General features: G+C 37.0%; 1 protein-coding gene across 3 annotated transcripts in view; it reads right to left on the bottom strand.

Moving 5' to 3' along the window:
• The window catches only part of DOK6 (docking protein 6), a 369,307-nt gene that overhangs the window by 147,972 nt on the left and 198,371 nt on the right, over window positions 1-22,964 (bottom strand). For 2 of the 3 annotated variants that reach the window (XM_060774998.2, XM_060774997.2), the window contains exons 6-7: window positions 21,682-21,820; window positions 9,527-9,644 (exon numbers count right to left, since the gene is read on the bottom strand). In XM_060774998.2, the coding sequence (XP_060630981.1) occupies window positions 9,527-9,644; window positions 21,682-21,820 (257 nt within the window). Of the gene's footprint in view, window positions 1-6,538; window positions 6,640-9,526; window positions 9,645-21,681; window positions 21,821-22,964 lie in introns of those variants that run through there. The other variant, XM_067467476.1, reaches the window with a different exon arrangement.

Below are 22,964 nucleotides of genomic sequence, written 5' to 3'. Positions count from 1 at the left end.
TACGCATACATGTGAGTGTGATGTAGTGGTTTGATCATTGGAGCAGAATTCCAGGAGTCCAAGGTTTGAATCACTTCTCAGCCACAGAGGACTTCATCAGATACAAATTCTCCCCCATTTCCACACACTTATAAGACATTTCAGGGACAAAGTGCCACAGAGCTCTTCATTACTTCTGGTTGCCATCTGTTGCCTTTCACCTCTTAAGTGTAGTTGAAGTCTAGAGAAACAGGGAGTAACAGGGACATTTCTATCCCAAGATCCTGCTTCATGAGCCTGGCATGCTAATATTTTAAATATATGTAATGATTAGAAATATCAAAATGTATCCATGCATAGGCTGTGTGCCGAAGATCTCCCAAACTCCGCTGGGCCTTCCTTCTCTCACCATCTCCTCCTGTCTCATGCCCCTTGTTGGACTTCTACTGTTGAGAGTAACGTGATTGGGAGGAGAAGAGAGGGGCCCAGAAAAGGAGGGATCTACTTTAAGAAAGATGCCTCCTGTCTTCTCAAGAGTTAAGGTCATTGTAAGGGAAAGCGTGGAGAAAAAAAGATGTCTGCCTTAGGAACAATGCCTCCTATTTCCTTCTGAGAAAGAAAGGATAGATCAAGGCATATGGGCAAAATTGTGCTGCACTAATCCAGGGCAACAAGGCATGGGAAGAACAAATTGTGACAAAAGGAGTTAAAACACCACTGGAGTAATCCTGGGCAGAAAGGCATGGGAAGAGCAGGTTGAACTGGTCTCCTCCAACTCTATGATTCTATGCTTTGCTCATTTAAAATGTATATATAATTGTTTTTTATCAATTATTGTAAAGCTGTTTACAGAACGTGCAACCAAGAAAACTCCAATAAATGCATTGAAAGCAATTAAGTAATAGAACTGATTTTATTAATAAAAAAAGAAAGAAATCCTTTCGTTAATAAAACAGGTTTTATTCCGCCCTGCTGAAAGGCAGTGAAGCAAATGCCAGTTCTATCTATTGAGGGGACAGGTTGGGGGACTATTTCTGAGAAAAACTTCAAAGCTAAAGTGGAAGCAAACTTTTCTCTGAGGTAAAGCAGAACACGGAAAATGCTACCATTGGCCGACAACCTTAGAGTTGATGCTTGTTTCACCACAACATGTGGGCAGCTTGGTATGAGGGAAAAATACTCTTTCAAGTTGTTGATTATCAAACCATTTTGAGCTTTAAAGGTAAATACCACTATGTTGAACTATGGTTAGAAATGAACAGGCAGCCAGTTAAGCTCAAGACAGATGAAATATTATTTTTGTGAGCAATTCCAGTCAAAACCTTGGCTGCTACATCTTGCATTTAATTAAGCTTTCAAGCCATTTTCAGAAACAGCCTTATGTATAATACACTGCAGGTATCTGGACAAGGATGTTAACAAAGCATGTATCCAGAGGAGACTGCAGCTGGCATAACAGCTGTAGCTGGTCAAGCCATCTCTGCTCCAGAGGTCACCTTGGCCTTCAAAAGCACAGCTGGACTGAGGAAGCTGTCCCAGGTGCAAATCAGCAACCTGAAGAAAAATTAACAACATCCAGACATAGCTGAATACTGTCTTCTTGAACTGCATAACCATTGAACTGGATCTGAACAATACATTACAAGCAAACAGTCAAGACAACCTTTGCTTATGGGTTGAGAAACAAACAGTTCCAGAATTAGCAGGCTTTACAACACGGAAAAGTGGCTGAATGTGGTCAAACATGACACATTTTCTTTCTGGACATCTCTGTTAACTCCTATAGTAGATAACGTTTGTTGATATTAAATCTGGAAATGTACCTAAAGGAAAGAATTAAACCCAGTATCTTCTGACATGAAATTTGTATATAGTAAGGGCAACCAGCGATGTTGTTATGAATGATTTAGGTCGTAATAGCATTGTGTGAATGATAAGAGCTAGACACCTAGGTTTGGAATAAAACAGGCCATAACAAACTACAATAGTGAGAGGACAATGGTACTGGATAGTGATTTCTTTTCCCATGAGTTACGTAATTCTCTCTAGGATGAACTGTCAGCAGCTGTTAATTTGTGAGAATGGATAGAAAGTTAATAACCAATGAGTCAACCCTATTCACCCCAAGCTGCTAACTGCTGTGTTGCAACATCACCACCCCCATTCCAAGTTCTTTCTACTCCCAATATTCAACTCAATTCCCTTCTCAGCTTACCATGCCTTACCATTAGTTGTGACATAAGCAGTATTTAAATTTAGAAGGAACCCTGAAGAAACAACAAACAGTATAAACAGAATGTGTCCACTTAATAGAGAAGGTAAAAAACATGTCAAAATGTCATGACAAATTATTTCCCCTGAAAGTCTAAGGATACTGAAATAATTGAAGAGAGATAATGGATTCATGGCATTTAGATGCAAAAAAGGAGCACAGGCAATATTTGTAGCGTGGAGTAGCTTGTAGCGACAAGTTGTTTGCAAGATCTTCTCCAAATTTCATGGATCCTTCTGAGCTTGTTACCTTTGGATTTTATATCATGCCTCACAATGTATTTAAATTATTGTGAATTTAAAATTCATAGCTAAAAATTGACTAGATAGGCCTGTTGGAAGAGACAGCTCTTCAGTTGTTTCTCAAATGCTGACAGCTGATTTAGCTGTCAGAGCTCTTCCAGTAGGTCATTCCACAGTCTTGGAGTGGCCGCTGAAAGGTTGGAAGCTTATTGGCAACTCGTGGAGTAAATAAGATGGGTGTAATATGGTCATTCCTAGATGTTCCTGCAATTTCTCTGGCTGCTGTGTTTTAAACTAAATGGAATTTCCGATCTTGATACAGAGGTAGCCCAATGTAATGCATATTGTAAAACTCCAACCATGATGCCCTCCAATTCTAGGAAGAGGCGCAACTGACGTATCAGCCGAAGATGATAGTATGCACTCCTGACTGTATCATCAACTTAGGCTGACATTTGGAGAGACAAATCTAGGAGAACATCCAAGCTGTGAACATAGTATTTCAAGGGGAGTGTAACCCTGTCCAGAACTGGTTGACACACCTTCATTCCCAGCATCTCTGTCCTCATGCACCTCTGTCTTATCTGGATTTAGTTTCAATGTATTTTTTCACCCAGTCTTTCATCTAGGCATTTTTTCAGAGGAGATATACTATCTTTAGCTAAAGCTGTTTTTGAAGGCATATTTGGGTGTCATCAGCACACTGATAGCACCCTGCCCTACGCCTCTGAATAATCTCTCCAACTGGTTTCATGTAAATGTTAATTTGAGGAGCAGCCGGATGAGAGTACACAAACTGAGCCCATATTCTAAAAAGATAAACTCATGGTTCCCTCTTTCAGAAACTTATAGAACTGCACTCCTTCAAAGGACCTGGAATACAGATAGGGAGAGGGCCTTCTCTGCTATGGTACCTTGTTTGGGATAGCCCTATACTTAGAAAACCAATTGTCGCTAACACTGATTTTATTCCAGCACTGATTTAAAACTTCATTTTTTAAAAATAAAGCCTTCAAGATGAATGTTTTAATCTAGATCAGTAAATGGTTTTAAGTTTCTTTGATATGCTTTTACAATCATTTATTGTTATTATTGTTGTTGATGTTGTTATTGTTATTACTGTTCATTGTTTAGAGTAATTTTAGTAGGTGCTGTCCATAGAACAAAATATAAACATTTTAATAAGTAATTTATGATGATCTGAAGCTGACTCTGTCATAGGGTTTTCTTTGCAAGATCACAGGATTTGCCTTTGCCTTTCTTTGTGGTTGAAAGAGTGTGACTTGTCCAACATCACCCAGTGGGATTCTATGGTTGAGCAGGGATTGAAACCTTTGTTTTCAAAGTTGGAGTCCAGTACTGAAAACTGTAAAATATTCTATACCGTATATTATGAAAAATCTCAACAAATCAAGCAAGAACCAAACAAAATTGATACCCATGGAATTATGTATTGATCTCAAATATTGATCAAATAAATGCCTTTGGCAACTCCATAAGCAGAAGATGAAGGCATACTTTCTGCTTATTAAAAAGCAAAACTTTTAAAAGAATGATTCTATTGAATAGGGAGAGAGGGGAGGAAATGGCTCTGTGAATCTCAATCCCCCAAAATAACTTTTCCAAACTTTTGTTTTTTTAATGACATGGCTCCTAAGGATATGCAGAACCTTTGAACAATGACTCCAATATTGAGAAGAGATGCATATATTCCATGTTAATGAATGCAGTTGGGAAAAAGAGTAGATGACTGCAAGATTGCATGAATGGAAATACTGGCTTCCATATTTGATGAAACGTAATTTACTGCCATATGTTTTTTGCCCACAATTCCCAAATTCCAATCCGATCTTTAAAATGGTTGATCCTAGTTATGGCTTGTTGAAGAAGGAGCTTCATATTTCATGGTCTAAAGCTGGCTTGTTTTAAAAAAATGGCAAAGTTAATCACATCTTGTTGGATTTGACAAAAAATTCAGAGATCCTCTTTGTGGTCAGAGGGGCAAAGAAGGAGGGAGCTTGCAAGCCAGAGGTTCTATGAAGCTCATTCTCGTCATGATCACCCATGGTTATCCATTATGTCCAAATACAGACACACTGCAATCGTTTATATAATTTTAATCGTTTCAGTGCCACTGAGAGATGCAAGAATAAATTTAGCACTGTAGCTCTGAATATGAACGCATAGTAGATGCCAAAATGATGAATGCCCCTGCAATTCACTTTAACATGCTTTAATTTGCAGAAAACTATAGATGCACAAAAGAAATGCCCACAGGATTAGCTTAGGGGAGGGGGGAAATTCAACAGAATGACTCAGGCAAGCATTTCAATGTTTTGCAACTGAAAGTTTTTTAAAAAATAAAGTGAATTTTCCTTTTGTTTTACAACATGAACAGGTGTTGCACATTGATAACAGAAATATTATACTTGGTTTGGTCTATTTATTTCAGCATTGTGCAATATATAAGCATCAAGTTGTCATGCAAGTATGTAAAGAATATATAACAACAAACAATCATACATGTAATATACTTAAACAGGGCCAGGTGGAGACTGAGGGTGCATCTAAACTGTAAAATTAATGCAGTCTGACACCACTTTAGCTGGCGTGGCTTAATACTATGGAATCACAGGAATTGTTGTTTTTCAAGGTTTTTAGTCTTCTCTGCCAAAGAGTGCTACTCTTTTAGCAAACTATAACTTCTGTGATTCCAGAGCACTGAGCCATGGAAGTTTAAATGGTGTCAAACTGCATTAATTCTACAGTGTAGTTGTACCCTGACTGAATGAATAAAAATAGTACCTAATGCATCTTTAAAGCAAGGAGGACCAATAGTCCAATATTCCAATAATGTTTTGGGATAACCTTATCAGGCTACCTTTTTGAATATCATAATTATGATTAACCATAACTGTGATGAAAGACTATCGTAAATACACATGTTATTGATGTGTGTGAGAATGATAATATGCAATAACACCAGATAGAAATACACCTAATGTCTGTTAATGTCTCTGCATTGTGCTTAAATCCTCTGGTGAAGCAGGATAATGCCATGAATAGCCTTGGCTAAAGCATTTAATTTTTATGGCCACTGCTGCCCTGCATAGAATGTCTTACAGGGCTGGGAAGAAAGACAAGATATTTCTAGGCTGTGACTGTAACCAAATCCAGTTTTATTTCCTTGGTCATACACAGTGAATATACTATTAGGCTGTTCATCAGCGGCTGAAGTTCAGTGAAAACAGATCATAAACTTTGTATTTTTGTTCCATTTCCTCCTGTTCCAGAAAGGTGGATGAGAAATTATGGCGCTTATTCATACCCACAGAATTATATCCTCCTGCTGTAGAAGCATTTTGCTATAGAACATACATATTAATTGGCACATTTTGTTTCCAGTAAAACCAAATCATTCAAGTTCATTTCACCACACATGCACTTTCCTAGTGATTCAGCAGGGTAATAAGGAAAATGACAGTCCATTACTAAGCTTTTTAGTACTATTTTCCCCCTCACGTTTTTCTCAGAGAATGAAGGAGGATTTATAAAAGATAAATTAGAAGGTACTCATAGTTTTGCTCATAAGAACAATGCATTTTTATTTTGGTAGACTACATTATTAAACTAATATCCCCTGAAGGAAATCCTCACTCAAAGTTTAATGTGTTTATACAGTTTTTACACATTTTAGTTATTTTTTTGGACTGAATTCTAACCATTAAGGCAATAACTGTTACATGCAATAACAGTTCGTACCTCACTCACACTATATATCCCATCAAACGAGATTTCACATTTGGGGAATCACTCATTTAAAATGATAAGGGCTACCTATGGTAGACTACAATTTATTTATCTATTTATTTATTTGCCATATTTATATCCCTCCTTTCTCACACTGGAGGGGACTCAAGGCGGCCTTACAACAGGCAGCAATTTGATGCCATGCACACAATAAAGAATTACAATTAAAAGCAAACAATTAAAACATGAATTATTAAAACATCAATTAAAATCACGCCATCCAAAACATGCTCCAAGGTTATTTCATTTGTCAGTCACATTGATTCATGGTCACTTACTGCATTGCTCCAATTATATGTCGAAAGCTTGGTCCCAAAGCCACATCTTAAGTTTTTCCTGAAGGTCAAGAGAGAAGGGGCTGATCTGAAGGAGTTCCACAGCCAAGGGGACACCACTGAGAAGGCCCTGTCTCTCGTCCCCACCAATTGTGCCCACGAAGAAGGTGGGACCAACAACAGGGACTCCCCAGATGATCTTAATCTCTCAGATGGTTCATAGAGGGAAATATGCTTGGATAGGTAAGCTGGATGGAACTGTTAAGGGCTTTATAGGCTAAAGACAGCACTTTGAATTGTGCTTGGTAGTATACTGGCAGCCAGTGGAGCTGGCGTAACAGGGGGTTGTGTGCTCCCTGTACCCCGCTTCTTGAGCAATCTGGCTGCCACCCGTTGGACCACTTGAAGCTTCCAACCAGTCTTCAAAGGCAACTCCACATAGAGCGCACTGTAGTAGTCTATTCGAGATGTAACCAGAGCGTGGACTACCATTACCAAGTCTGACTTCCCAAGGACCCTTTCTCTCATTTTCAACATTTCAGACTGTAACAATGCCAAAAAAAAGTCAACAAGGCAATATCAGATTTTTAAGCACAATGAGTAAACTTGTAAAGAACCTGACAAGTGGAGAGAGCAATTACCTAGCTATACAGATATATTAGTTCTGCGTATTGCTTCAACCACTGGAGAAGATAGTATTGATGGTGGTTCCTTATTATTTAAAAGCTCTATGATGCACTACATATTTTCAGGAAAGCTTATAACCTGCAGATTTTCATCATAAAATGGGAAGGTTAACAGATGCATCAATTAAAATGTCATTCCAGGGAACCTCTGTGTTGTACTTAGGTAAACTTCAAGGCTGCATTTCAATATTTTCATGAACAGGGAAAAAATCCATTGCATGACTGATATAATGGATAATAAAATGTCTAGTCTTGGCAAGTATAAGTGGTGTGCTGGTCCTGCTACTGTTTTTATGTCACCATAAAATATTTATTTGCTATCTTGTGCCAAAAAAACTAAAATCCTTTCATCACTGGCTTGAACCTTACTCCTGTATAAACATTTTAAAGGACATTTCTTTTAACAGGGTAATCCTGTGTATGCCTACTCAGACATAAGAGCCCCAGGATTCAATTGGAGTTAAGTGTGTTTTAAGACAGCTGTCAGAATTGGCCAATTTCCAAATCTAGGAATAAGAGCATCATATTTTTCTCCAGTGTTTATGATTTAAAAATGGGGAAGGAAGAGAAACAATTTGTCTTGCCTTGATGCTAACTTGTGTTTATTTTACAGATTTGTTCTAAAAAAAGCAACACAAAACACATCAGTGCATTACATTATCAGTTGAAGTCAAGATATAAAGCCACATGCTTCAGCACTTGAAATGCATGTTTGAAATATTTTCAGGAGCTGCCCACCCACCTGCTGGGTTAATTTAAATGGGAACTCTTTCCAGTTTTAGTTTTTTGGGGAAAGGACTTCTTATTCCACACTTCTTGATCATGTTCATGATCACTGGTTACTTTATATACTCATGTATAAGTTTAGAAATCTTAGTTAAAAAAATTAACACAGAAACCTGGGTGAATTTATCCTTGGGTCCAACACAAGTGCTATAGCTTTACTGTCATGAAAAAAGGAAGCATCCACTTCTATGATAGAGTGGAAAAAAGATAAGAGCTTAGTCTATTCCAGAAGAACCTAAAATAGGTGGCATCTCCTTCTACTTTCTTTGCTGCTGTGTACCTTTTGGCCATTTTGAATGCCAGTGTGGGAAAATGGTGGCAATGACTGTGGGTAACTGGTCCCCAGAGGTGGCACTGGTGCTTTCCCCTCAACGTGGAATAAACTTTGACTTATCCACACATCATATCAACATCTATGTTGGCCCCAAAGCCTGCTCTTGACTTGAGATTGATTTATATGTGGGTATTTATAGGGAAGTATGTGTAACATAAATAGGATTTCCAGTATCTTCTCAAATGAGCCTCTGATATACAGTGTATTTTTTTTTACAAAAGTTCTGTACCTAAAGAAGAGAAGAGATGCTGCATTGTTTGAAAGATGCTATTTGTGAGATATTCCTAAAGTCTTCATATTGTAAATTTTGTGAACTTTGTTCATTCAAGTGAGGATACATGTGAAATGAGTTGCAGATTGCCCAATTTATCAGTGTTTTCCTGATTTGCTCACTAGCTTCAGCATTTGCTACACACACTGTGATAAAATAAAATGAACTCCACAGTCCCAATAAGTCCCATTGGCCCATTAAAAGGTTTCCTCAGCTGAGAGAGGATGATTAAGGAGGACACCCACAGAGAAGATGATGGCCACTGCAAAGTTCTTCACTGGAGCATGTCAAGCAGACCCAGCAGCTTCCCTTCTACACCCCTGGTCCCACCAGGATAGAGCAGCTGAAATGCCCTTTCCAAACACATGACCTCTAACTAATATTAGGCTGTCACCAGAGATATGCCTCCTTCATATAGAACACTCTCCTAACCTTTTCTTCTGTACTTGACAAGACACTACCAATAATTGCCTATTTATTTGCCACTGGGAAATGGCTCAAATTCTGTGGGGATCATGCTAGTTTAAACAAAATCAAATTTTCTCCAAGCAGCAAATGGTTTCCTCTGGGAAATTGTGTTCAACCCCTTCTCATTAGATATCGAGAAGCCACCTATTATACATGTTGAAAAACTGAACTGTCAAATTGACTTCTCAACTTATGCAAGATTTTTGGTAATAATTGTCACTGTTCGAGATCATGAAGTTAAAAAGTAGGTGGGGAGGCAGCATGGCTTGTGATCTCCAGTGTGTCTGATGACAAGACTTAGTAATTGAAATGGAGAGAAAACTACCAGTGCAGATGAAAGTAATTTGCATGAGTTTTGCTCAACTTGAGGGAAACTAATGGACATGCCAATCAAGCATCTTACCTTGTAAACTGTAGATTTCTCCTGCGCTGTTCTGCCGAGTGATGTGATGCCAGTATGCACTGCGAGGAAGTGAAATCGACTTGGGTAATGTCATTGGCTCAGTCAAACTGGTCTGGAGCTGATAATATAAAGAAAACACATTGAATCATGTCCTTCTATCCATTTGTCTAACATGTTTCAAGCTATGATTATCACAAACTATTTCTTGAACTGGGATATTTTACTTTTAATGAACTAAAATTGTATACATCAAAAATGAGATGATAAAACTCAGAAGGACAAAACGTTGATGTTTTAGAAGGCATGTCTTTTTAAATAATGTTTTCTATACTTTTCTTCATAAGGACTATTTCAGGCTGAACATCCCTTATATGGAATTCCAAAATACCCCCAAATCCAAAACTGTCCATATGGGTGGCTGTGATAGTGACAGGTTGCTCTCTTATGGTTCAATGTACAGTGTTCCCTCACTGCTTTGTGGTTCACTAACCACAGACACGCTGTTTTGTGGCTTTTCAAAACATTAATTTAAAATAAAAGTAGTGAGAGAACACTGTATATAACAGACTTGAGTTGCAGAGTTACTCCTCCGGGGCCAGAGAGGGCCACCAAGGCAACTTCTGCTGGGCCTTCTTCCTCTGGGGTCAATGAGGGCTGCCAAGGCAGCTGCAGCTGGGGCCAGAGAGGGGCGCCAAGGCAGCTTCTGCCGGGGCCAAAGAAGGCCACCAAGGCAGCTTCCACTGCAAACAGAGCTTTTCAGAAATCATAAATCTCAAACACTTCTGATCCTAAGCATTTTGGACAAGGGATATTCATGTATTATTAATTTTGTGGGACAACACTAGAAATGAAAGTAATAGCACACTATTTTACCAACCCACTCATTTATATGACATCATGAGTGTAGTATGAATCCTTTCTCTAATGATGAATTTCAAACTGGCCTAAGGTTGTACAGCTGTACTTGTTGAGGTATAAGATGCATTATGTCAATGCACTGAGCAACAAACATTTCATCACCAGAAATGACAAAGAGTATTCATCGGTTCAGTTTCACATGTTACCTTAAAGAACTTTTCTCTGATCCTTGTTAGATTGTGTTATTCCCTATTAGCAGTAATTGGAAAGTCTAGCCCACCTTTACAACAAAACAGTAGTTGCACTAGTGTAATACAGGAACACAGCAGAAAGTATTTGCAAATATAGCAGAAGGGTACAACTGCAATTTGAGAATAATTCAGTTCTATTATGGGATTTGGGTCATTGCATAGAATTTACAGGGTCAGATAATTTAACCCAATATTATGCAAACCAAATGTTTTAAATTCAAGGTTTCTACATGAACAGGCAAATCGATGCCAAATGTACTGTGCTTTGACAAGCTATAAAGTTATTGGTGAGTGTACACACATATTATGCAAAGATATTGGAAAGTGAATAAAATTGAAAAGAATTTGATGGTGAATGTGTACGTGTTGTTTTCAGGTTCCTTAGCAACCAATTGCTATTTTAGCCATGAGTTAGTGGAGAGAGCATAGTATCAGTTTCTGGGCAATGAGTATTGAAAGGTGGCCTTTTCTGTTCATGGAATGGGTTTTTTTATTTGTAGAAGAGACGAATGCTGAAGAAACTTCTGGAAACAGAAAGGGAGAATGGGTGATTTCTGTCATTTCATCATCCTTTCCTCCCTCTCAAATTGTTGTTGCATGCTCAAGACCCTCTACAATGCATTTATGAAGGACCTAGTGGCCTGAAGGAGAAAACCAGGTCACTAACATCTGGCAGATGAAACCAGGGCACATATGGTCAAGCAACATAAATATGTGGTCAAAACATATTAATAAGAATGAATGCACAAGGTAGGAAAGGCTGCAAGCAGTTTCCATCCCTTCTCCACTTTTCCCTGCTGAGTTCCTTGAGTGCTAACTATTCTTGCACCATGAACTCAATTTCTAGCAATTAAAGTAAACCGAGGACAAAGAAGGAAGCAGGAGAGGGAAACGGAAACATCATAAAAGCAGCTGAAAAAGGGGGATGATAGAGATAGCCTTGTCTTATAAGAATAACTGAATAATATGGAAAATAGCAAGATATCCTTCCCTCAATATTACTTTGTTCAACTAGATTTATAATCTTTTTAAGAACTGAGGCTCCTCTTCCTCTGTTTGTCCATTTGAAATATATCTCAAGTGAATACAGCTGGTGTAGGTTAAGGAACTACAGCTGAATTTTCCAACGAAATTCTAGGCAGGAGTGGATTTCTTGACAATTTCACTGTGCCAAGAAAAGAAAACCTTTCTTTCTTTCCCCTCTGCTCTCCCAACCAAGCCGAGGTGGATGTGGGAGTAAGGATGAACAGAACTGGAAATCAGCTACTCTAAGAAGCAGTGTTCTGTGCAGAGTTCATGGGTTTGCAAGCAGCAATCTCATTAGGAGGTAATGATTCAGAAAAACAGCATTAATTCTCATGTGGCCCCTCTACTGCGGCTGTTGTGCAATGATTAAAGGACAACAGGGACATGCCAGAAAGGGACATACTGAACAGCACACTCTGTACATCAAAACAAGCCCCCTCTTCCCAGCAAGTCATCTGAAAAGACTAGAACATGAAGCTAAAGCTGCTGTATGGAATTATTGCCCACCTTAGATATATTCAAACTGATTTCTATTGTATTAGGGACAAAATGATTACATGTTTATATAAATAGGCACTACAAACAAGAGTTTTTTGTAGAATGAGTCCCATTTGAACACATTTATGTCTTTGTTGGAAATGGTCTGCAATTATGGCAGATAACTGTATTAGAAAATAATGATCATCCAATGAGGAAAAATGACTTTTTTTAACTTGTCTCCATTTCATGGCTAGCAGGTGGAAATTTTAATATATGCCACATAACTTCATAAAGTAGTGAAGGCCAATGACTTCCTCTGCTTCAAACCTAGTAGAAGTTTTAAGCCACATACTCTATAGCATCTGTGTGGCATTATTATTCAATCTATGATTAAATGAATTAAAATATTTTAACATGCAACCTTTCTGCAAATCATGGAATAAATGGAATGAAGTTGTTAATAATACTGGTATATGTCTGTGAAAAGAAATTGCAAGGTAAATTGCTATGAATAACTAGTCCAACCAACTAGTCCATACACTATTTTTTAAAATCAGCTAGAATAATTGTAAAAAAAGGTTGTGAATCCACTTGGGTCTGAACTCAATGGGATTTCCTTTACAAAAATATGTATGTAATTGTATTGATATATTATTCATATAAATGTATGGTTTTGGTCAATAAGATAAGATTTCATTAAAAAAAAAATCTGAGAACATAACATCCTGATCCTGCCATGTCCAGGATTTCAGCAACTGCAGAATCTTGGAACTAGTTTCTATAGTTAGATTTTTAGATTTTCTCAAAAAAGGGCAGAAATGGGGATTTTGAATTTTCAAAACAAAACAACCCACAGCCATATACCAATTGTATTGATATTGATCTGAAAATGGAAGCAATTCTTGAGGGATAAATTACTAACTTGATTATTTGTGAATTGCATGGGTAAATCATGACTACCAACTGCAAAAAGGAAGGGTGTCACATTAGCTCCTCAAAAGAATTTGGAGAGTGGCATCCTCTGCTGAATGCACAAAAGATTATTTTTCGTCCTTAATGTCCTCTAGGGAACAAGCGGGATGTTTAATATATTTTTGTGCCTTTCCTGGCTATTTTGGTCTAGGAAAAGCTATTTTTTTATATCAGAAAGGAAGCAGAAATAACTTCAGATTTTTAAGCCTAAAGTATTCCCCCATTTTTGGTACCTCACTACACCGAGCATTCCCAAATGTATAGGCCTTGATTATTTTGCTTGCCTTCCCCCATACATTTGAGATCTCTAGTATGACTTTTTTTTCAAGATGGGGCCATCTGAAAACCAGACTCAACTCCTACAAGTGGTAATTGTGATTCCGTATGTGTAGCCTTGTTTCAGTTAGATGGCTCTTTAATGTTTTCATTCCTCCTATTGGATCAAAAATTTAAGTCAACTTTTATCTTGTATCTCTTATTTCTTTCTTATTTTCATAAACTATTTTCAGGAAAACCAAATATAAGCAACTGAACACGATAAACCATTTCTATCACCAAGATGTGAGTGTAGTGGTAACTAATACTGGGGTTTTATAGACAAATTTTCTTTACTATACTGCAATGTGCTAACATATGAACAGCTCCACATTTTTATTAGTGTCCATATATAGAGATTTCTAAAGTACCGAAACACTGGGAGTACAGCTCACGGATACCCTTTGGGTTTCACTTCAAATACGAAAAGGTATCTCAACCTTCAGTGATGCTTTTGAAGTTTTAAGAGCTTCATTTTTGGTTCAAAGAAGGGGCCATTTGATCTTAAACATTATCTAAATGCTATATGAGATCAAACAGTTTTTAAAGAAAGAAAAACAAAATCTTCCAGGAGCTTTTCTTCAAAAAATGCAGCAGAACATTTTATCTCGGACTATACAGAACTCTATATCTTCAAACCAAATCACATCAGTATCAATTCCCTTCTCCATTGACGTTTGCACTGAGTAGTTAAGCTCCTTTTCAGAAGAAAGGATTTTGGTGTAAGCTTAAAAGTGGAACCACAAACACTGGACAATAAGGGCTAAATGCTGACACTTCAACTGCCAGTGTTTCTCCTGGTGCTGTCAGGGACATTGCTGCAATGTTGATAACAAAACAATGGACAGCTATAGTCTTGGTATAAATGTGTCTGAACTCCTTTGTCATCTTCATTGAAATAAATACATGTTGATGCCTTAGTCCCTTGTTATTTTGTCTCTTCTCTATGCTCCCCCCCCCCACTTAATTTGGCTCCCCGTGCCTCACATCTGGAATGTTCTTAGTCCAGGAGCTTAACTTTTGCTAATGTTTTCTGTACAGAAAGGATATTGATGGGCAAATGTTTATCACTTCAACAATAGGATGTGATGAGGAATCTGGACAGATCACATTCAATGCAAGGTTATCAAAGTACCTGAGTAATCATACAAGCTGTAACACCAATATGTGTATTTTCTTGAAGTTTTCACCAATTTTTTTAAAAAACAACTTAAACATAGTATAATATGTTTCTAACAAAAACCACATACAAGTCCACCCTTTTCCTTTGTAAAAATAGCTTGCCAAAATGGATATAGAAATTCAGACTTTTAAAGAAACAAGCACCAAAATCTGTAGAAATATTGATGTAGACTAAAATAAATAATAATTGTCAACTAATGTTGAAAACAGGACAGAACAAATATAACTTGGGAGGAAGAAGAGAGAAAATAACAGAAGTAGAGCTTAGAAGATTGATCTATCTGCACTTTAACATGAAATAATGTTCTGCGCTGTATCATTACACACTTCAATATATGAAAATATCATCAAATTATTTCATGGACCAGTAAAGGTACTATTGAGGCTATCTTTAGGATAATTCACTTCTAAAATAACAATTTCCTCAAGCTGCAATGCACTTATTCTCATTGTATGCCTAAACTCACAGGGGAAGATTTATAGGCATTCAATGGCTTGAGATTACCCAATGACTTTTTAAAAATCCCCCCTCCAACAGGAATATGCTATATCATAAACTTCTTCTCAATGTCCCCTCAATTCTAAGAACGTATTATTATGACGCACAAGGGGCTAATTTTCAAATAATATCTTCTTTAGGCGGCTACAGCTAGTAGCACAGGAAGTTTGCATCCCATCCTCTCTTATACTAACTTTATCTCTAAGGGGTGTCTGTAATGAATGGAAATCAAAATATAATGGTATGTAAAGGACCAGTCTAGTCAAGGCTATCTGTGAACATTCAGCCAGAACACAGATGATGAGAATGCCACAAGTATTGGAATTTATTCTGTTATTTCCCCTCAAGATATATACATGATGAAATGTGGTATCTTACTGAGACTTCGCTTTGAATCAACAGAGCGTCACATAACGAAATTTAATACATGCTTTGTAAGATTATATATTATAAAGGAAGAGGAAGAAGACATGCTTTTTCTATTTTCAAAGATACCCATGTATATGACAATATAGCTTGCATTTTCAAGGAAGCCTCAAGATGTAAGGAAATATGCTAATTAGTATAGAAAGCTCTTTTTAAAGACTGGTCTGCTACATTTTCTGCTGAATGTGTGAATGTGAGTATTGCCCATCAGTCACAAAGATAGAAGAAAACTCTAATCTGGCCTTGGGATTCTTACAGGAGAAGATTTGTCTTCTGGCACTATATTACTATCAACATGGTATATAGCAGCTAATATACACATTAGATTTCACACAAAAATACAAGTGAATGATTTATTACATTGAAGACAAAACATGACATGTTTTGCAACAGATGGAGGGGATGGTTTTCCATGTATTTTAGGCAGACATTTATTTGATAGAACTATGGAATCTTTGTAATATGCAAAGAAGATGTATTTCTGACAGCACTAGTTATGGAGAGATGTCATTGTAAATAAAGCTCCAGGCAATATATACATGGGGAAACTTGTCTAACCAGACATATGTCTAGTCATATGCCTTAGCTGGCTCTATTCTTTTTTTCTGATTCCTTTCATCTCATGTAATGACCCTCTATCTCTTAAGAAATTGAATTTTCCTACAAATGTAGATATATTACAAAATACAGTAATAATCCCAAATTCTTAATTGCAGGATTATTGTAAAACATTCTAACTCTCAACAAACACACCTATACAGACACAAAACTAAACCAAACTACAAAATTATTACAATACTGAGAGACTTTGCAGGGTGAGGAATGTCTCTCAACCAGTCTTTCTTTTGGTAATATGAGTATAATAATGCCAGATTTTTCCTATATTAATAGTATTATTTTTGGATTATTTTAAAAAAGGTTTTGTTTGTGTAGAAACAATTTTACATATGTTTTGAAAGTTCACAAACTCCTTTGTACTGCTACAATCTACCCGGACATGGGCAAATATGCTTTTATCCAATCATAGTTACTCTATTTTATGGGAAGATCAAAATAATGGCTTTAAGATGAATCAGGACATTATATTCGCCAAAGAAAATAATTAATTTCATTTCCATTACTTCATTCATTGGTTTAACACTTAAACACTCTGAAAACTGAGTACAAATCGGGAGAATTTCTACTTCAACATTTTGCCTCATATAAGCTAAACCAATTTCTGACTAGCCTATCTGTCTGGATAAATCATGCCCATATGTTTTTTCAGAGGTTTTCCCATGTTTTTCAACTTGCAGCATTTACATAAAGGACAAGTTTACACAAGTGCAAGGTTTGAACTGCCTAATAATAATAATAATAATAATAATAATAATAATAATAATAATTTATTTATACCCCACTACCATCTCCCCGAGGGACTCGGGGTGGCTTACATGAGGCCGAGCCCACAATACATCAGCAAAAAACAACAACAGCAATAATACAAACAATAAAATAAAACTCATAACAAAAATAGGCAGTAAACATCAACAATAACACAATAACATTTAGAAACCAATGGCTGGGCCAAATGTAATAGTTAAAATTTTAAAAATAATGCTGGACAAGACCAGGTGAAATATAACTAGGATAGAATTTCGGAAAAGAATGGGGCGTACAGACAGTTCTAGATCACTAATAAAGTGCAATTAGGGTCATTATGCCTTAACATAAAGACTGATAGAACTGAAGCAAACAGATAAATCTAACTATAGTACAGTGTAAACTATGGTTTGCAAATCAGAATTCAGCATGAGGGGCCCATCCTACTTTCACTGTCCTTTCCATTATGTTTTCAAACCTGCTGTCATGGCATTTTGAAATATTCTCCAAGCAAAACTCAGACACTGGAAAAATATATGTGCCCCTTCTCCAACAAACTTCTCGAGTGTGTGTAATGCCTCTGAGAGATATGGGCAGGTGATGGAAGCACTCGATAATGTAGACTTTCTTACTATTTATATGGACCAGTAATGCTGGGAAAACATGATTTCACATGGATATGTAAGGCAAGAGACAAGAAGAAAGAGAGAAAATGCCACCATCCACTGCAAGAACAGTAACAGAGTGAAATGGGTCTTGCAATGAGTGACTGGATCATGAGACAAGGAAGCAATTATGAGAAATGGGGTTGAGAGAATATATTTATGTTCTTCCATTTGTAATTTTTTGCTTCATATTGAGGAGACTGTAACATAATTTCCTTCTTTAGTTGTAAGAGATGTTGCAATTAGAGGAATAATAAAAAAAGAGTTTTTATGGACTGAAGGAGAGGGGCAGATAGGTGAGATAGAATTAGGTGGGTAGGTTATTTGGGTGGGAAGCAGATGAGAGGTTTTCCAAAAACTGCACCTCATACTTTCCTAAGCCATCTGTCCTATGCCAAAACAGGAGACATATATTTTTAAGAGAAATTTCTTGCTTATGTTACTTAACATAACAAGCTGGCAAAGACGTTTCCTCTCTTTATTTGGTTGCTTATATAGCTGAAAAAGTCTTGTGATGATTTGACAATCAGAGATATGATTCTAACCTGGTGCTGTCTACTTCAGTGCAAGGAAAGCATCACAAACATCAGGACAGTTCTAGACCGGGTAGTATTCCACTATTAGGCCCCATCTAGTGGAATAATGCAAGTTTCAGTCCTGGGCCCAGTACTGTTCAACAACTTTATTAATAACTTAGATGAGGGTTTAGAGTGTATGCTTGTCAAGTTTGCTGATGACACCAAATTAGGAGGGATAGCTAATACTCCAGAGGACAGGATCAGAATGCAAAATGACATCAACAGATTAGAGAGCTGAGTCAAAACCAACAAAATGAATTTCAACAAGGACAAATGTAAGATACTAGACTTAGGCAGGAAAAAAATGAAATGCAAAGATACAGGATGCGTGATGCTTGGCTCAACAACAGTACATGTGAGAAAGATCTTGAAATCTTAGTGGACAAATTAAACATGAGCTAACAATGTGATGACGCAACTAAAAAGCCAATGGGATTTTGGGTTGCATCAAAAAGAGTATAGTGTCTAGATCAAGGGAAGTAATGTGCCTCTTGATTCTGTTTTGGTTAGATCTCACTTGGAACACTGTGTCCAATTCTGGGCACCATAGTTCAAAAGAAATATTGACAAGGTGGAAGGTGTCCAGAGGAGGGCAACTAAAATGATCAAAGGTCTGGAGACCATGCCCTATGAGGAGCATCTCAAAGAGCTGGGCATGTTTAGCCTGTAGGAGAGAGGGTTGAGAGGAGACATGATACCATGTATAAATATGTGAAATGAAGAGGGGGCAGGCTTGTATTTTGCTGCCCTGGAAACTAGGACTTGAAGCAATGGGTTGAAACTACAGGAAAGGAGATTCCACTTGAACATTAGGAGGAACTTTCCGTCTGTAAGAGCTGTTCAGCAGTGTAATGGAGGCTTTTAAACAGAGTCTGGGTGGCCATCTGTAAGGGGTACTTTCATTGTGCTTTTCCTGCATGGAAATCACTAGATGGCCCATTTGGTCTCTTCCAATTCTGATTCTATGATACAGTGCCATATAATGCAGTTTGAACTGCATTGAACTGGATTATATAAGTCCATACAGCTATATAACCCAGTTCAATCTGCATTATAATAACAGTGCAGACTGAGCCCTCGTAACATCAAGGTGTTTGTGGCAAAGTTCATAAGAGGCTTAGATAGGGAATAGCTAATCTTTTTCCATATTAGGAGCCAAAGGCTGTTTATTTTTAAAAAATAATAATAATCTTAATTCCAAGTCTGACTAGAGAGAATTGGTTTTTCACTTATTCAAATTCGGATTGAGCTAGGAAGCCACTATTAGCTTCAGTGTAAAAATAACAGTAAATCACAGGGTGAACATGAAAGGGAAGCAGGGAAAAGTAGTATCTACTAGTGAAACTGGCATGGACCCCAACCTTAAAAGTGGTATCTGTTCCTGGTTGCATAAACACTGTTTTCACAATGGATCCAATTCAATGAAGTTTGTTCTTTCAGTTTTCCAAGTGTACATTCCAAGGCATTTAATAATAGATATGCTATAACGTTGTCACATCTCCTACATTATTAAATATTTAAGTTCCTGCCAGCCCATAGATGACAATGTTAGACTGGTATATATATTTTTGAACAGAACATTGCTCAGTTTTAATTCAGAGCTCCTTACTGCAGCACTGCTGCTTCCAGCCTTAACTAACCAGCAAAGATATGCACTTGTTGCCATGGAGAACACCACTTCATGCCCACTGCTCTTTCTCACATTTTTATGAAATATACATTGGCAAGAGCTGAGCATATATGGAGAAATTTTGTGAAATTATTTGATAGCAGTTTTTATAAGAGTGGAAAAAAGCATGCAAGCTTCTTTCCAAACTGACTGTTGCTATAGTTTCCACCATTATTCCTCAAAATAGGTATAAAGACAGTTGCAAAGGAGATGGCAATGCTTAAAAAGGAGGAGGTAGTTAAGAACTCCTGCTATCTTATCAGAATGAGTCCATCTAAATTATGAAGTGACTAATGAGATCACCTACTTTGCCTCACTGGAAGCTTGCTCTTTAGGCATTTCTATGGAAGTGGACACTGAGAAGGAGAATACTTGCTGGAACAAACACCTTTCATTACAGGTTACTTATGAACTTAACGAAAGAGACTGAAATAGAGGTTACAGCATGGGGTGACAGTGACAAATGTTTCTGCTTTAGATCACCTACTCAGTAGTTCTAATAAGCCTCCTTCATGTGTACATATATTACCAGCACAATCCTATATACAATTACATAGAAATGAACTATGTTAAGTTGTGCAGGGCTTACTTTCAAGTAAGCATAAATATCTAGGACAATCAAACTGAGAAATCAAATAATAATTTGTTTCCCTCCTCTGCTGTTCTATGCATGTTGACTGTGATTTCATCTTTAATATCATTGATGTACATATTGTGGTTCATGAGGTCACGGAGAGTGGGAAGCAACTCAACAAATAAACAACAACACATATTGTGGTTATACATATAGCAATGCATCATCTAAAGCTGTGTCATCAAAAATAAAATTATAACTTAATGCATATTTAATATATGAGAAACCAAGATTGAAAGCTATAACACATGCCTATCATAAAAATGTCTAGCTATAAATCCTCATATCAAGGACAAAGAGTCATTTAGATCTCATTGTCTTCTGAGGTATTTTTCTGCTTCTCTGAATTTGTTAGTGTTTTTTTTTTAAATCAGTCTTTCATTATATGAGTACAATATATAGCTTTATTCATAATAGTGATGTCCCATATCTTTAAAGAAGATTATTTTATCAAGCGTATCCCAGGTTTTCTGAGAGAAAAAGGTTATGATTTATTATGACTGTGAAATGGAATAGTTAGCATTATTTAAAGTGCAACCCAATATAAGTTTGCTTACATCTAAGACCAATTAATCAACCTTAGATGTGGTTGCAGATGAATATCTAGATAGGACACTTCATTCAACCTAAAAGCCAAATTTGGTTTTAGGGAAATCTTGGAAGTCACGTTGTAGTGGTAAGCTGGGCAAAAGACTGAGGCAAAAAAAAAAATCCAACCTATTTTAGTTTAAATAGTCTTAAATACTAAGCTAAGGGGGTTGGGGGTGTTACTATTTTGGTATGGTGAAAACCATCAGATAGGTACAAGGAATTGAATCTGGCCATCTCAGAAGGCTGGTGGGATGAATTGGTATGATTTGGCCCTGGGTCCTGAGGTTTCTGAGCCCCAAACTATTGGACTGCAACTTTAAAAGAAGTTGCTCAGGATGCCTGGATATGTGGTTAATATTTTGTAAAAGACATCTGGAAGAAGAGAAACACATCATTAGGTATGTGAAAATGTTTTCATGTGCATATCAAGGCTCACCGCAGGCATAAAATATTAGTTGTGGAAATCTGGTCTCCAATTTTGTTAATTTTATTTGTGCAATTTTGTTATTTTGTTAATTCTTCAATTATTTTGATAATCTACGTGTGATATTAAGTGTCTTAAATAAGTCTAGATTCTGCCTAATTCCACAGTTTTGACATCCCTAATTCTGTAGAGCCCTTTCAGAATATTGGAGAAAGATCCTTACCCGTGCTTTTTGTTCCATCTCCATCATCAGTCTTTCGTGCTGCTCAGCTATTGCCAAAGTTGCAGAATGAACCTTCTGATAGATCATCTCGCCTTCCCTTGTTTGAAAGGTAAATAGCCCTTCTCCTGTGTCACACATCCTAGAAAAAGATTTTTTAAGAATAAGAAAAAAACAGCTTTACATTTTATGTAGCTCTATAATATAAAAGTATCAGCTGGTTTCTTCACGATACACAGTGTACTTGAAACCATCAATTGAAATGCCAAATGAAGGGTATTATCATTTTGTCGATCAACAAATCACTTCCTCATGACATACGCAAAAGAAATCTCAATATTAAGGCTCCTTCATAAGAGACATTTTAATAATTGTTTGTATTTTCATCATCACTGTAATGCTACTATGTATGTTCATAAGCATGTTAAAACCTTAGATATACTGTCCATGTCTTTTTAAAAATAATTCCTTTAAGCATGAAGTGGGCACAATCTATTATTCGTAAGTGGTAAGTAGTAACATGAAATGGCTGTCTGGAATAAAAACACATATGGCTACCAGGATATTTAAACTGGATAGCATTGCTTCAATATCCTTCTAATGTGCACACATAACAAACACTCAGGTGACTACCAGAGTAGAGTATATGAAGAACTCTGGACTTAAACCTACAGCCTATACAGGCAGTCCCCAATTTACAAACAAAATAGGTTATGGAGGTTTATTCTTAAGTTGAATTTGTACGTAAGTCAGAACAGATATCTTTTTAAAGTGTAACTCCAGCCAAAAAATATATATTTTAAAGCTTTGGATAGCATAGGGAAGGGCCAACACCCCTGTAACGTTTGTTATGCTTTCAGAAGATTTCAGCTCACTTCTTGTCTCCGTGATAATTGGATTTTGAACATTTTTGGCTTGTTGTGGAAACAAGGATTGGTGATACCACTTCAGTGGAGACACCTTTTCACCATGATAACTTTCCCAGCAATGATTTTCCCTTCGCAGGAGTAGATTTCACTCACTTCCTGTTTTCTCACCCCTGTTTTTAACTATGAGTCGTTAAGTAAATTGGATGCTGGTCACTTGGGGACTGTCTGTATACCTGCAGGGAGAAAGCCCCTGCAGACACAGAAAACTATGTACTTTGGTTTTTTCAGAGCTGGAATCCTGATTATGTTGGGTTGGAGCACAGTAAATGTAACACGTGAATAGAGGGAGAAGATAAAAATAATCAACTGGGTTAAGCATTGTTACTTGAAATTAAAATCCCTGTGGTCTGACTGATT

The sequence above is a fragment of the Anolis sagrei genome, chromosome 4, assembly GCF_037176765.1.
Source record: "Anolis sagrei isolate rAnoSag1 chromosome 4, rAnoSag1.mat, whole genome shotgun sequence".
NCBI lineage: Eukaryota > Metazoa > Chordata > Lepidosauria > Squamata > Dactyloidae > Anolis > Anolis sagrei.
The sequence above is the reverse complement of the archived record's forward strand: the minus strand, read 5'-3'. Positions and strand labels throughout refer to the sequence as shown.